Here is a 16,022-nt window from a genome sequence, read left to right as displayed (position 1 = left end):
GTTTGATATTTGCAATTTGCTCCTTGCTCATAGTTGTCAATTGATTCGGGGCTCGGTTGCTGACGTAAGAAGTAGGTATGGCCTGCCAAATGACTGTAGCTTGGAGTAGGAAGCCACCCAATAGTGATCTTCAGACATGTCATGGAGGCGTTTCAGAAGATGACATCAGGGTTGTCCTTGAGCTTTGACCTTCACGAAGTTGCAGCCCTTACCACTGGAAATATGTCCAACCCAATTCACATCAGTGTTTTTTTTTACATAAGGTTTCCAAGTACCAAAATTTTGTGAGTGGTGCCAAAGAGGTTCAGATAAACTGTAGAGCATCAGAACCCCTCAGTGTTGACCTGAGCTCATGGACCTAAAATTTGGGGGGTTGGAAATTGGAAAATGGTTTGAGAGATTGGGACAAGGACGGGTTGGATTGTAGGAAGACATGGGGCAAAGGTTCAAAGCCACCATCACCTTGACCACTACCAAAGTTCTCTAGATCTTCCAAGACACTCTCATAAGCAAGACGTTCGGGATTGTTTTTCCATAACAACTTATACCCTATTCATCGGATAAGAAATACATATCTGACTAATGTGGATCACACCACTGATCACGAGAACAGGAAGCCCATGTCCCCATTGGGATAGAGAGATAGTCATGTCAGCATACTACCACTCCATCCAAATCTGTGGGATTGATAAAGATAGCCATATACTGTAGATAGACTTCTGGTACCCCCACCAATCAACATACTGAACGGGCCGAAGCACGGGGGAAAGTTTTGCGTTCCCTTCTTAGGGACGTTACATCCACCAGCTGACCAACTCTTCTGTAGCTCAGTCGCATTCCCAATCAGGTGATCGGTGGGGGTGCTGAGAGTTGAACCTTCACCGATCCGATATTGACAACCAACACTAAGTTATGGAAAATGTAGAACTTCTCATGCAGCTTTATTACTAAGAGTTGATGTTCTGTCCAACTTGTACGGAGCTCTGATACTCCAACGCATTTGTATTTCCATAGAGATATGGAGATCAGTGGCCTATAGACATGCCCTATGCTATATATAGTGTCGGTACTGGCTGTTGATGATATATCTGTGCCCTCTGGTCTTCTCCAGGTATTCTCCCCTCGGTATCGCCTGTTTGATCTGTGGGAAAATCATCGCCATTAAAGACTTGGAGCTTGTTGCTAGGCAACTGGGGATGTACATGATCACGGTCATCGTAGGCCTCATTATCCACGGAGCTATTTTCCTGCCGTCTCTCTACTTCATAATCACCAGGAAAAGTCCGTTCTCCTTTCTGGCTGGGATCTTTCAGGCTTGGATCACGGCTCTTGGTACAGCCTCCAGGTAACCGCTTCTTGTGTTTTAGTACGGAGATAAAAATCAGGAAACATTTGGGACACCTCACCCCTAAAACTTGGTCGCTTAGTCTCATTTAATAGAGATTGTAAAGTTGGACAAAAACCTAATACAGTTTATTGAAAAATTTTGCTTTTTTTATGACGAAAAACTTCTCTAAAGTTCTAATTTGCTGTTCACTCCTTGTTACTTGGGAAATTCTGTCTTTAGTTATCACTGTGAAACAAGACGGACTCACAGTGAGTAGAGGGGAAGGGTCTGTTCTCTTTACACACAATAAATCGAGAAGGGAGGGGCTGATTTTCCTCACGATCTTCACATATGTTTGCAATCTGCTTTCTCTGTGCACTGGACTGAACATTCTGCATATCTCACAGCTTATTATGTTAGAAAGGTACTTGAATCTACTTCTGACTAGGTGCTTGTGTTATTGCTAACAGGCTAGTAGGCCCCATGCAGATAACCGAGTGTGCCATCAGGGGGAGGAGGAGTAATTTTGCATCGGAATGCATTTAGATGATACTCGGAGTGACATCTGAATGTCATCGGAGTGCCTTGCATGATGCACTCGCTTCTATGATGGCTTCAGATCCATTCTGTTCTCATGACACAGAGCAGGATAGGACCCGCTCTATAATTATTGGAACGGATCATCAGACACCCCCTTGGGAGAGCCTTGACATGCACACAACCAAGCGTGCATTAGGCCTTAGTCACAGACAGCGAGCAGCTTACCTGAGTCTGCTTATAGATTTCTTTTTCTGTGCCAGGGATCTGTTTGGTTGCATCATGCCTGTATGTATATGACCTGTATTCGCAGTCCTGTATCCCTGGATTATTAGCAACAGAAAAACTGATAGGACACCATGTATAAAGTCGTATACAGCAATTGAACAGGCTGCATATTTCAGTATAACGTCCCCTTTCCAGGGTGCAAGTGAACTGTGCCAAGTCTATAGGCCTCTAATGATCTTGCCCTCACTTTTTGTCAGTTTGCATCATATCCCCCAGAAATCCAGGGTTAATGTACTGGTGATATGATCCACCTTTTGCTCTACTTCAGTCAAGGATGGGGGGGGGGGAGGCTCCTGCTGCAGCCAGTTATCTTACAGCCTGTTATAGGGCGGACGTGGCTGATCTCATGGGGCTCAGAGAGATTTCTTTATATATTTCTCAGCTTTAATTATTATAGGAGCCAAAAAAAAGTACCAAAAATTAAAAAATAGAGGGGAGGAAGGAAGGACGTGCAGGTGTTTAATGTTCCTTTAAGGGGGATTTCTCACAAACTCAACCCAAAGGACGCTCCATAGACCCACATTCCATATTCTTCTTTAATAGAGAAGGGAGGGACTATAATAGAAATGATGATAACAACTTTTAAAAAGAGAATATATTTTGCAGCTATAGCATTGTTCATCCTGTTCCTCCTTGTGCATGACTACAACGCCAGGGTGACAGTAACAACTGACACAGTGGAACAGTGGGAAATAAAAGCAAGCAGTAGTTCATGGATCCAGGGTGTATAGAAAGCTGGATAGCCATCTATATATGTATTGTATAACACGTATAGACCACCCAGGAATGAGTCTTGATATGATCAGCTCTTAAAGGGGCTTTCAGTACAATGTACAGCCATATGTTACAAGTTGAGATCTCGCCCTCCACACCCTATTTACACCAGTTCACTACTGAATTCTGGCTGGGAAATTGTTAGTGTAGTAATCTGAGCCCATGACTGATATTTTGCAGCTGTCTGGTCCTGAGGACACGCTCCACCGGTAGCTCGCAGCTAGCATGCATTTATTTTCTTTGGCAGTGGCGCAGCCATAATCTTTTTTCCCTTCCTGGTCATTGTCTATTACAGGAGTTTGATCCTTTTCCACTTTTTTCGGAAAAATTCAATTTTATGGTTGATTTTCACGGGATTTATGTTACTTTTTTTTCTTATAAATCAGTCAAAAATATTTCTTTTTCTACCGGTGATCTCAATGATTTACACCGACCGAGTGGATTCGAAAATGAGACTTAGGAAACCTCACTAAAAACTAAAATTTAACCGCACAGTGTGAATGCATCCTCAAAGCTAAACCATCACCATTCTCCATGCACCATATAGTATCACGCTCCCGAATTGTCTAACACAATATAATGCTCCCTTAGTGTCCCCCACACAATATAATGCTCTCCAGTGGCCGTGCACAATATAATGCTCCCTTAGTGTCCCCCACACAATATAATGCTCTCCAGTGGCCGTGCACAATATAATGCTCCCCAGTAGCCTTCACACAGTATAATGTTCCCCAGTAGCTCTCACACAGTATAATGCTCCCATTAGCCTCTACAAAGTATAATGCTCTTTTAGTGTCCCCCACATAGTATAATGCTCTCCAGTGGCCCAATACAGTATAATGCTCCTTTAATGTCCCACACACAGTATAATGCTCCTGAGTAGCCTCCGCAAAGTATAATGTTCCCTTAGTGTCCCCCACACAGTATAATGCTCCCCAGTAGCCTCCACAAAGTATAATGCTCCTTTAGTGTCCCCACCCCCACACACAGTATAATGCTCTCCAGTAGCCTCCACAAAGTATAATGTTCCCTTAGTGTCCCCCACACAGTATAATGCTCCCTAATGTACCCAACACCAGTATAATAATCTCTTAGTGTCCCCCACACAGTATGATGCTCTCTTAATGTATCCCACACAGTATAATGCTCCTTTAGTGTCCCCCACACAGTATAATACTCTCTTAGTGTATCCCACACAGTATAATACTCTCTTAGTGTCTCCCACACAGTATAATGCTCCTTTAGTGTCCCCCACACAGTATAACACTCTCTTAGTGTCCCCCACACAGTATAATACTCTCTTAGTGTCTCCTACATAGTATAATGCTCCCTTAGTGTCCCCCACACAGTATAATACTCTCTTAGTGTCCCCACACAGTATAATGCTCGCTTAGTGTCCCCCACACAGTATAATACTCTCTTAGTGTCCCCCACACAGTATAATACTCTCTTAGTGTCTCCCACACAGTATAATGCTCCCTTAGTGTCCCCCACACAGTATAATACTCTCTTAGTGTCCCCACACAGTATAATACTCTCTTAGTGTCTCCCACACAGTATAATGCTCCTTTAGTGTCCCCCACACAGTATAATGCTCTCTTAGTGTCCCCCACACAGTATAATACTCTCTTAGTGTCTCCCACACAGTATAATGCTCCCTTAGTGTCCCCCACACAGTATAATACTCTCTTAGTGTCCCCACACAGTATAATACTCTCTTAGTGTATCCCACACAGTATAATACTCTCTTAGTGTCTCCCACACAGTATAATGCTCCTTTAGTGTCCCCCACACAGTATAATACTCTCTTAGTGTCCCCCACACAGTATAATACTCTCTTAGTGTCCCCACACAGTATAATGCTCGCTTAGTGTCCCCCACACAGTATAATACTCTCTTAGTATCCCCATACAGTATAATGTTCCCTTAGTGTCCCCCACGCAGTATAATGCTCCCTTAGTGTCTCCCACACAGTATAATGCTCCCTTAGTGTCCCCCACACAGTATAATACTCTCTTAGTGTCCCCCACACAGTATAATACCTCCTTTAGTGTCTCCCACACAGTATAATGCTCCCTTAGTGTCCCCCACACAGTATAATACTCTCTTAGTGTCCCCCACACAGTATAATACCTCCTTTAGTGTCTCCCACACAGTATAATGCTCCCTTAGTGTCCCCCACGCAGTATAATGCTCCCTTAGTGTTTCCCACACAGTATAATGCTCCCTTAGTGTCCCCCACACAGTATACCTCCTTTAGTGTCTCCCACACAGTATAATACTCTCTTAGTGTCCCCCACACAGTATAATGCTCCCTTAGTGTCCCCCATACAGTATAATACTCTCTTAGTGTCTCCCACACAGTATAATGCTCCTTTAGTGTCCCCAACACCAGTATAATGTTCCACCGCCAATATAGAAACAATGGCAGTAGTAAAAAAATAAAATTAAATTAAAAAGATGACTGCTTCTTTAAGCTTTATATGGATCGCCACAACCTGGCCAAAAAGTGGACGGAACAAAATTGTGGGATTAGGTTGTTGTGGACAGCAGGGCACATGGGGTGTAATAGGTTCCATATGTTATAACAGATCCCAGTCATGGTTGCATTGCAAGTATTCAGCTTAATGTGCTCTGATCCGCTCTGGAGACAGGCAATTCCCATAGGCACAATATACATATTAAAGTGCGGGTTTATTTATAAGCGAGGAGACTCCTCAGTCTCACTACAGCGATGCAGTGAATATAACAATGTGCCCTGGTTAATCTATGGAGACAACAAAGGCCGTACATACTATAGGGGCAGACTATCCGAAATCCAAGGAAGAGTACTGACATAACAACAGAGGTCGTAGTGGTCAGAGCTGCAATAGGGCCCTGAAGCCAGGGGGGCCCGCAAGTCATCCTCACCACACTAGGCCTGGATAAACTTTTTTGATCTCCTTTCTGATTCCCTTTGATGGCTGGCAGTCTTTGCAAGATAAATTTATTCGCCCTGCCCTCTGGTGCACTGGAGTGAGAAGATTTATGATGCACAGCCTTCCACTGTCAGAAAGAAGAGAAATTAGGGTGTTACTCCACCCTACATCGGCTGCACAATATACTGACTACTGTCGCTCTAAACATGATATTGGCTTATTTCGGTTGTCACTAGACTGCTCACATAGTCGTCTTGGAGAATTGTCCTATAATATAGCCATCTTCTAGTCTCTCTACCACATACATGTAGAGCAGATAACTACATAGCGCCTCTTGTGTGTTGTAGTGCCGGAACACTGCCCGTCACCTTCCGCTGTCTCGAGGAAAACCTAGGTATCGACAAAAGAGTAACACGGTTCGTGCTCCCTGTCGGGGCCACAATTAATATGGATGGAACTGCTCTGTACGAAGCTGTGGCGGCCATCTTTATTGCCCAGATGAATGGCGTGATACTGGATGGTGGACAGATTGTAACGGTGAGGTAAGTCATCTCTAACCAAATACAATCCACTCTGCAAAATTTCGGCTTAGCCTGAGTGATCCCTTTTATATTTCATTTGAAGGGCATGTCTAAATAATGCCAGCCCCTTAGGAACCTTGGCCTAAAGGTCTCATGACCTACTCCTATGGATGAGAAGTGACCAAACCCAGGCCCTTCTACACTGAACTGATAGATCATGTAGAGCCCCCTCCTTTGTCAGGTCACCTGGGGGTCTTTGTGTATTATATGTGTTCTTAACTTTTCATCTTGATGTGTTTTTTGTTTTTCAGCTTGACGGCCACATTGGCCAGCGTTGGAGCGGCCAGTATCCCCAGTGCAGGCCTGGTTACCATGCTTCTCATCCTCACAGCTGTGGGGCTTCCCACACAGGACATCAGTCTACTCGTTGCTGTGGACTGGCTGCTGTAAGTATAGGACCCCATAGATAGGACCTCTATACAATGTCTCAGATAGGACCTCTGTAGAATCCCTTAAAAAGGATTTTTCTAGGACCTTTTAGATAGGACCACTTTAGGATGCCTTAAATAAGACCTCTTTAGGACCTCTTAGATAGGACCTCTTAAATAGGACCTCTTTGATAGGACCTTTTAGATAAGACCACTATAGGACCTCTTAAATAGGACCTGTAGAGAACCTCTTAGATAGGACCTCTATAGGACCTCTTAGATAGAAAGTCTATAGGACCTCTTAGATAGGACCTCTTTGATAGGACCTCTTAGATAAGACCACTATAGGACCTCTTAGATAGGACTTCTTACATAGGACCACTATAGGACCTCTTAGATAGGACCTGTAGAGAACCTCTTATATAGGACCTCTTAGATAGAAAGTCTATAGGACCTCTTAGATAGGACCTCTTTGATAAGACCTCTTAGATGGGACCACTAGAGGACCTCTTAGATACGACCTGTAGAGAACCTCTTAGATAGGACCTCTATAGGACCTCTTAGATAGGACCTCTTTAGATAGAAAGTCTATAGGACCTCTTAGATAGGACCTCTTTGATAAGACCTCTTAGATGGGACCACTAGAGGACCTCTTAGATAGGACCTCTAGATGATATCTTAGATAGGACTTCTAAAAAAATCTCTAACTTGGCCACTCAGAATTTCAATAAAATGGGGTCTTCAGGAGGAGTGAGCCAATGGGACCCAAAACTTATAAGTGATTTCCAGCCTCTTCATCTTGTAGACAATATGGTCCAAATGAGTGATATGGCTTCTGTGGACTAAACCAATATTAAGTTTGTATTTTTGACCAAGACCAGGTATTACCATTTTGTTCCTCACCTCACAAGATCAGATGTGATCCATCAGGTCCATTGTATATAATTCTTGTGTCTTCTCAATATAAGGGACCGTATGAGGACTTCCGTCAACGTGGTGGGCGATTCCTTTGGTGCCGGCATAGTCTATCATCTATCCAAAGCAGAGCTGGAAAGTCTGGATAAGCAACACGCACAGCAGGAACTGGAAATGACCAAGACTCAGTCCATCTATGACGACATGAAAAACCACCGGGAGAATAACTCAAACCAATGCATTTACGCAGCGCACAATTCTGTTGTAGTCGACGACTGCAAGGTACCATTCACCTTTATGGATATCGAGACCTGTATATAGACTGCATGCTTGAGGGTTGCATCTGCATGCCCGGGTATACTGTTGTATGTTTTTATCCTGTTGCGATTACAACAGGCCAAGTCACCCCCAATATAGCGGCCCAACCTCCATTGGTTACATTGGAACTTGGTAGACATTGACTAAGAACGAATGTTCTCTCTTTTTGCTACAGTGTATCATGGAATAGTGAGTGGGATATAACATGGACGATTCACTAAACTTGGGGAGCAGAGGAATACTCCAGTATGGGGACCATAGGAATATGGTGCCACTTCCCAGCTTTGCCAGATGGCAACTGTTATAATAGTAATAAGTCACTAAGTGTCACTTGAAGGCCATGGGCCATAGGATGGAGACCAATGGGAAAAAAGGGTTGGGGGCCTGATAGATATGGTGTTCAGCCCCTTACACCATCCTTTAGACTTTCCTATTATTGGGACCTGTAGTGATCATCTATGGGGACACCTAGAAGTAACTTTGGTTTCTCCACAGCGCCACCACAGGAGAGATGAAGCATGACACAGTGTCTATTCATATCAATGGGTTGTCTGTATATAGCTGGACAGGGCGGGTCCTCCAGAGAGGGAGACTCTCTTTATAAACACAGTGGATGTTAAACAGTGGACCCTATTGACCCCGAATTTAACTGGGTATCTAAAGTGTATTCCTAGAACACAAAATGGCAATTGAAGCGATCATGTAATACTTTCAATGTCTTTATTTTAGTTTTAGTTTTTAATAAGTGTAAAATTATTTATTAAAAAATATTTATTTTTGTTTATTTTATATTATTTTAACTAATTATTTTTATGATTTTTTTCTCCTGACATTAAAAATTTATTGCCAATAAATTTCAACTAAAACTGACATTTTAATTAATTTTTTTCTATATATTTTTGTAATATAATAATTAGAATGTATTATTTTAGTTTTTTTTTTTTAAATTATTTTAACTTTTAACCTCAGGACATGGGATGATACATGGTGCAAATTTTTGTAGGTCCCTGATACACGCTTCTTCCATGATACACAGTAGCATATAAGCCATCCAGAAATATATAGTATACATTTGGTGAAGATTGCCCAGTGCTGAGAGTACTTCTTATTATGATGTTGTGCCTTTTTTGCTGGTCGAGGGTTTGTCACCTGCCAACCTTTCTGACAGCAAAGGGGTTGATAAGATGCCAACAAAATGTTGTATATATATAAATATGGATACAATATAGGCTGGTAATATAGTAAAATTATAATGGAAGCCACCATTTTCTCATTTTCTATTGTCTCTTAAAGGGAACCTGTCATGTTGTGAGATGAGTCTGATCTGTAGGCGGCATGTTATAGAGCAGGAGGAGCTGAGCAGATTGATATATAGGTTTGTAGGGAAAGGTTCAGCAGAACTTGTCATTTTTCATCTTAATTCCTGCTCTTTCTGGGCTTATAAATTTAGTAGGTGGTGCTAAGAAGGTAGTCACTGAGTAGGACCGCCCCCAGAACTTACCCACAGGATTTAACTGAATAAATGACAAGTTCTATTGAATCTTTCCCACAAGCTGTATATCAATCCGCTCAGCTCCTCCTGCTCTATAATTTGCTGCCCACAGACTCCATCTTAAACGTATCCCTTTAAATTACAAAAATGTCTCTATTTTCTCAAAAATTGGTGCACAGAATGGCAGCTTCCATTGTGCTTTGCCAATCCTTAAATTCTCTCATGTATCACCAGTACATTCTGTCTGGTAGTGTATTATATTTGGGGTAGAATGGCTATTATTTGCATGATTATTAATTTTTTTTTTTTTGTATATTTTTGTATAATCATCTTTTTTTTGTTGTTACTTTGAATCTTTTTGTAATGCATGCTTATCCTTTCCTCTTATGGACGGGAGGGATGATTTTATTATTTTTGTTGAAATGTCGGTGCATTTTGTCATGTCTTCATGTTTCAATGCTCTCATATATCCAGTCTTTCCACCGAGTCGAATACCAGTCCTGTCTGTAGGTGTTGTGTTCACTGCGGGGACCTTAGCATGTAAGGTAAGGCATAGACACGCTCTTAAGGGTAGATGTAGTGGACTCTAGATGTCATAATAGAACCGTAGCATAGTGATGTCCACAACAATCAATCTGCAGCAAAGCAATGGAATTTTCTAGAAAATAACGCTCTGCTTCCTTTCCACATGCGCAAAATTTTCAAGACCTTAAAGGAAGTGACACCAGAACCTAACATATCAAGCCAACCCAGCAGAAAGATAGGTTAGGGCCACCTGAATCAAATGGCGTTATCCCCTTGTGAATCGGTGCCTCCATTGCTGAGATATCACTAAGTTTGTCCATATGCAAATGAGCTCTTTGGAAAAATGGCAGCTCCAAAAACTCATTTGCATATAGACAAAATGGTTATATCTTACCAACAGAGGCCCCGATTCACAAGGGGAAAACACTGTTTGATTCAGATGACCCTAACCTATCTCTCTGGGGGGGTTGGGCTATAAATGAAGATCTGGTCATGGACTCCCTTTAAGGGGTTGTCCACTTTGGTGAGAAGATCATAATTTAATAGGTCATTCGTTTGTTGAGATTTCAAGTGATCAGCTATGATCTAGTAGTAAGTGTTTGAGTTCCCTGCAGTGCCACCACAGGAGAAATACAGTATTACACACTTTTCATTCATATCAATAGGCTGTCCATGTAATGCTCGGACAGGCCGGGTCCTCCAGAGTAAGAGACGCTCTTTGTAACCAGTCTATGTAAGGATCCTGAAATCATAATGAATTTTCTACAAAAATAAAACCGTTGACACCAGAATACAATTAAAAATTTAATATCCAATATAAGAGTCCTTGCCCCGGCTCCTGAAGAAGGCGCCATCAATAGAATTCAAAAAAGTTGCAACGTAATTTTCAATTTAGAATTTCCTGCCCAGAAGATTTTTTTTTTTCTGATATTTTCCCAGTGACAGAATTTCACATCTTCAGAGATGGTGCTGAGCAGGTGTCACTGCACGCTTTTTATAGAACCTATTTCACACCTTTGAGTTGCAGTATTGCAGTAAAGTGTGATCCTCCAATAGGCCCGCCTCTATGTCAAGCATCAGTTTATCAGGCGACACTTCAAGTCGGCAACTAAATTAGGAAACCAATGATGCACAACCCATAGGTTCAAACAGAAACACTACGGTAATGGGACAGAGAATTCTATCCACCCCGGCCCATAGAGGGGGATTCACGGTGGGAGAGTCTTCTATAGAAGAGAGCCCCTTTAACTCATTGCAACTAGGCAGTAGCTGGATGGGAAGCTTCAGCTGGTGAGATGGTCCTTATGGAACTCAACAGTATGGATTCATAAAAGGGTAATGTTCACTTCTGAAAAAGTTTAGTAACTTTATAAATATATTACATCACTGACTGTACAAGCAGAATAGTGAGTGCAGCTCTGGAGTATAATAGAGGATAAGTAATGTAATGTATGTACACAGTGACTGTACCAGCAGAATAGTGAGCGCAGCTCTGGAGTATAATACAGGATAAGTAATGTAATGTATGTACACAGTGACTGCACCAGCAGAATAGTGAGCACAGCTCCGGAGTATAATACAGGATAAGTAATGTAATGTATGTACACAGTGACTGCACCAGCAGAATAGTGAGCACAGCTCCGGAGTATAATACAGGATAAGTAATGTAATGTATGTACACAGTGACTGCACCAGCAGAATAGTGAGCGCAGCTCTGGAGTATAATACAGGATAAGTAATGTAATGTATGTACACAGTGACTGCACCAGCAGAATAGTGAGCACAGCTCCGGAGTATAATACAGGATAAGTAATGTAATGTATGTACACAGTGACTGCACCAGCAGAATAGTGAGTGCAGCTCTGGAGTATAATAGAGGATAAGTAATGTAATGTATGTACACAGTGACTGCACCAGCAGAATAGTGAGTGCAGCTCTGGAGTATAATAGAGGATAAGTAATGTAATGTATGTACACAGTGACTGTACCAGCAGAATAGTGAGTGCAGCTCTGGAGTATAATACAGGATAAGTAATGTAATGTATGTACACAGTGACTGTACCAGCAGAATAGTGAGCGCAGCTCTGGAGTATAATACAGGATAAGTAATGTAATGTATGTACACAGTGACTGCACCAGCAGAATAGTGAGTGCAACTCTGGAGTATAATACAGGATAAGTAATGTAATGTATGTACACAGTGACTGTACCAGCAGAATAGTGAGTGCAGCTCTGGAGTATAATACAGGATAAGTAATGTAATGTATGTACACAGTGACTGCACCAGCAGAATAGTGAGCGCAGCTCTGGAGTATAATACAGGATAAGTAATGTAATGTATGTACACAGTGACTACCAGCAGAATAGTGAGCGCAGCTCTGGAGTATAATACAGGATAAGTAATGTAATGTATGTACACAGTGACTGCACCAGCAGAATAGTGAGCGCAGCTCTGGAGTATAATACAGGATAAGTAATGTAATGTATGTACACAGTGACTGTACCAGCAGAATAGTGAGTGCAGCTCTGGAGTATAATACAGGATAAGTAATGTAATGTATGTACACAGTGACTGCACCAGCAGAATAGTGAGCGCAGCTCTGGAGTATAATACAGGATAAGTAATGTAATGTATGTACACAGTGACTACCAGCAGAATAGTGAGCGCAGCTCTGGAGTATAATACAGGATAAGTAATGTAATGTATGTACACAGTGACTGCACCAGCAGAATAGTGAGTGCAGCTCTGGAGTATAATACAGGATAAGTAATGTAATGTATGTACACAGTGACTGTACCAGCAGAATAGTGAGTGCAGCTCTGGAGTATAATACAGGATAAGTAATGTAATGTATGTACACAGTGACTGCACCAGCAGAATAGTGAGCACAGCTCCGGAATATAATACAGGATAAGTAATGTAATGTATGTACACAGTGACTGTACAGCAGAATAGTGAGCGCAGCTCTGGAGTATAATACAGGATAAGTAATGTAATGTATGTACACAGTGACTGCACCAGCAGAATAGTGAGCGCAGCTCTGGAGTATAATACAGGATAAGTAATGTAATGTATGTACACAGTGACTGCACCAGCAGAATAGTGAGTGCAGCTCTGGAGTATAATACAGGATAAGTAATGTAATGTATGTACACAGTGACTGCACCAGCAGAATAGTGAGCGCAGCTCTGGAGTATAATACAGGATAAGTAATGTAATGTATGTACACAGTGACTGCACCAGCAGAATAGTGAGCGCAGCTCTGGAGTATAATACAGGAGGTAACTCAGGATAAGTAATGTAATATATATACACAGTGACTCAACTTTTTCTGTAGCTAGATTCTCTTTATAAGTGAACAATACCTTTACTGTTACTTTTATGGACTCCTCACTCTTTCTCTTTCTTTGGGATCTTTTTACACTTATTACTTTGTAAGAAAAAAAAAAATTGGGCACAAGCCTCCCCTAAACCTTGTCATGTGATTCTGACCTTCCCCGTCCATATCGCTATTCTTCTTACAGTGGTTCCTTTTTACTGTATATATTTGTATAGTATTGATGACATCATCAGAAGCAATGACTGGAAATTGTGATCTGTAACCCGATTGCACTTTTTCTATGGTGACGCTAATCCTGCAGCTGTTTTTCATGCATTAAAGGAACTTTGCTAGATTCTGCTGTGTGTCTTCCTGAATCCTATGGCCTGCCTGCTAGGTGCATGTGTGAAGCTGCTGCCCCTCCCTGCATGTGGATAATAAATGTGCTTGCTTGCTTGCTGCATGGTAAATAGTCTTCTTGCTTTCTTTGCAATAACAACATAAGTCCTTGCCAAGTCCCCCCTACAAACATGTAGCACTGACCCTAACAGAAATGGGAATATAGACGGGACCATCGTTAGATCTCATCTTCACATTGTTTGACAAGTTTTGGGAATATGGTAGAAATGGAGCAGCAGGGGGTCGACCGAAACCAGTAAAATTTTGAAAGTGGTCTAGGAGAAAAAAAAAGTTTGGGAACCTCTGCTATAGAGTAATGCAACCAATATAGACGCCATTCTTGGGGATCATGGCTACAGCCAAGTATAGACTAATAAGAGGTCGAAGTCATGCCTTCTCTAGTGCCTAAGGAGGTCCAAAATTTCCTCTGTCATAAATCAGGTCACATTATAAATTGGGGCCAAGGAGCTTCAGATTATACCTGCATCTCATTTATGGATATGGGACAGACCCAAAAATTGAGCTTTAGCACTTTGGTTCTAGGACTTTTGGCCATACATGACCAAGTGTCTCCTTGGCATCCGTTATAGTTGAGACTTTAACCATTTCTGGAAACAACCCGATGGCAATGCCATTCTCTTCTGAATAAGAAAGAGAAATAGAACCCATAAATTTCTTAAAAATTTATACTATAGACCCCTACCTTCCCCTTATCTGGCCCTAATATTAATCCAATCATTAAACTGGGCATCCTTGGGTCAAGTATGGCCAGCTTCTCTAAAAATGTCCTTCAAACTTAGATCTCAATGTAGGTTCCTTATGTCCATTGAGATCTTGGTCACCAAACATTCCACCATTCCAGTTATGGTCCCTGAAGTTAGTTTGCCCCATATACATGGTTATGTTGGGGCCGTGAGGAAGGCCTCGATGACCCTCCGTGCAATAGATATCTTCTCCTCTTAGATAACTTGATAGGTTGGAGTGGAAGCTCTTGTTTACACCATGGGCATGTTGAAGAAACCCCCAAATTTTCAAGTATGGCCTTCCTATCTAAGACATCACTTTAACTCTACACCCTCCACTTTCATTGGTGGTTAACCCAATCCAACGCTCTTCTGCAAAGTTAACATCACTGACCATAGAAGCTCTAACCCTACGTCCATCCAACCTCGACACAAACCACACCAAAAATTTGCTCAACTCTCGGGTATCCGAGGGGGTTGATATTGTCTTTTTTTTGGAGCTACATCATAACCGTGATCATTTTCAGGTGACGCTGGCAAACAACGGGAAAACGGCAGACTTCAATGCTGTAGTGGAAGAACCTCTGGAAGCATAAGGGTGAGGGAACCCCACCGCCACAGCCTGTCTTCATGAAGAGCGTTAGCGTACAGTATGATACAGTATGATCTGATGAATCTCATTCCACCCATAACTACCCAGCACAACCCTTACAGTCATAGCACAGGAAACCTTTTTGTGGGCGTCCGAATATGCAAAACGGGCAAGACCAGACCAATGACTGACTTGGTCTTGGGGTGTCGAGAATGTTTGAATGAGCTCACACCTCATTGTAAGGACTCAGGTATCAAACGTGCAGAATTTGGGAGGGTTCTGTCTACAGGACAGTGTTCATTACATTCCGTTCAATGGCTGGTCTCCTATCCGTTCCATGTCAGGATCTACGTTCAATACAAACACATGGTATTACATAGCGGTGACCAACTTGTTTACTCAACGACCACTACCGGGGTCTTGTATTTTACTACTATCTGGTCCTAAATATACATATATATATATATATGTCATAAATTGTATATTCCGCAGTCTTCCTGCTGTAGGCCTGACGCAATGAAGAAATATTTCCGGTCTTCGTAACTTTTAGTGACCATCGACCGTCTAGCCAAGAGTCTATAGAATATATTTTATATGCATATATTCAAATTTTTGGGATTTTTTTTTTTTTCCGGAAAATAATGTATCGCATAGCACTGATGTTATTGTTCTTGATAAAGATTTTCCTTAAAATGTGAAATTTTCTTTTTAATTTCGGAAATCTGTGACTTGTATCCTTCCAGTGTATCTTGTATTTTACAGTGTTTGTATACTCATTTCAATTTTTGGAAATATTTTATTATACTTCTAGATTTAACACGTTAACCTTGTTTGCTTGATCAATGGTAGAAAGAATACATGTTACTCCTTACCTTTAGGGCACGTAAATTTGATGGTTATTATAGCACATAATGAAATGATATTT

General features: G+C 41.7%; 1 protein-coding gene across 3 annotated transcripts in view; it reads left to right on the top strand.

The window, feature by feature from the left end:
* Window positions 1-15,759, top strand: part of SLC1A2 (solute carrier family 1 member 2) — a 60,952-nt gene extending 45,193 nt beyond the window's left edge. Inside the window, exons 7-12 of one of the 3 annotated variants that reach the window (XM_075281057.1) lie at window positions 1,112-1,345; window positions 6,192-6,386; window positions 6,677-6,811; window positions 7,762-7,990; window positions 9,993-10,063; window positions 15,033-15,759. In XM_075281057.1, the coding sequence (XP_075137158.1) occupies window positions 1,112-1,345; window positions 6,192-6,386; window positions 6,677-6,811; window positions 7,762-7,990; window positions 9,993-10,028 (829 nt within the window). In that variant the 3' untranslated portion in view covers window positions 10,029-10,063; window positions 15,033-15,759. Of the gene's footprint in view, window positions 1-1,111; window positions 1,346-6,191; window positions 6,387-6,676; window positions 6,812-7,761; window positions 7,991-9,992; window positions 10,345-15,032 lie in introns of those variants that run through there. The other 2 variants (XM_075281055.1, XM_075281056.1) reach the window with 2 other exon arrangements.
* Window positions 15,760-16,022: the final 263 nt, after the last annotated feature.

The sequence above is a fragment of the Leptodactylus fuscus genome, chromosome 7 (assembly GCF_031893055.1).
Source record: "Leptodactylus fuscus isolate aLepFus1 chromosome 7, aLepFus1.hap2, whole genome shotgun sequence".
In the NCBI taxonomy this organism is placed as follows: domain Eukaryota; kingdom Metazoa; phylum Chordata; class Amphibia; order Anura; family Leptodactylidae; genus Leptodactylus; species Leptodactylus fuscus.
This window is presented reverse-complemented; position numbering and strand designations above follow the sequence as displayed.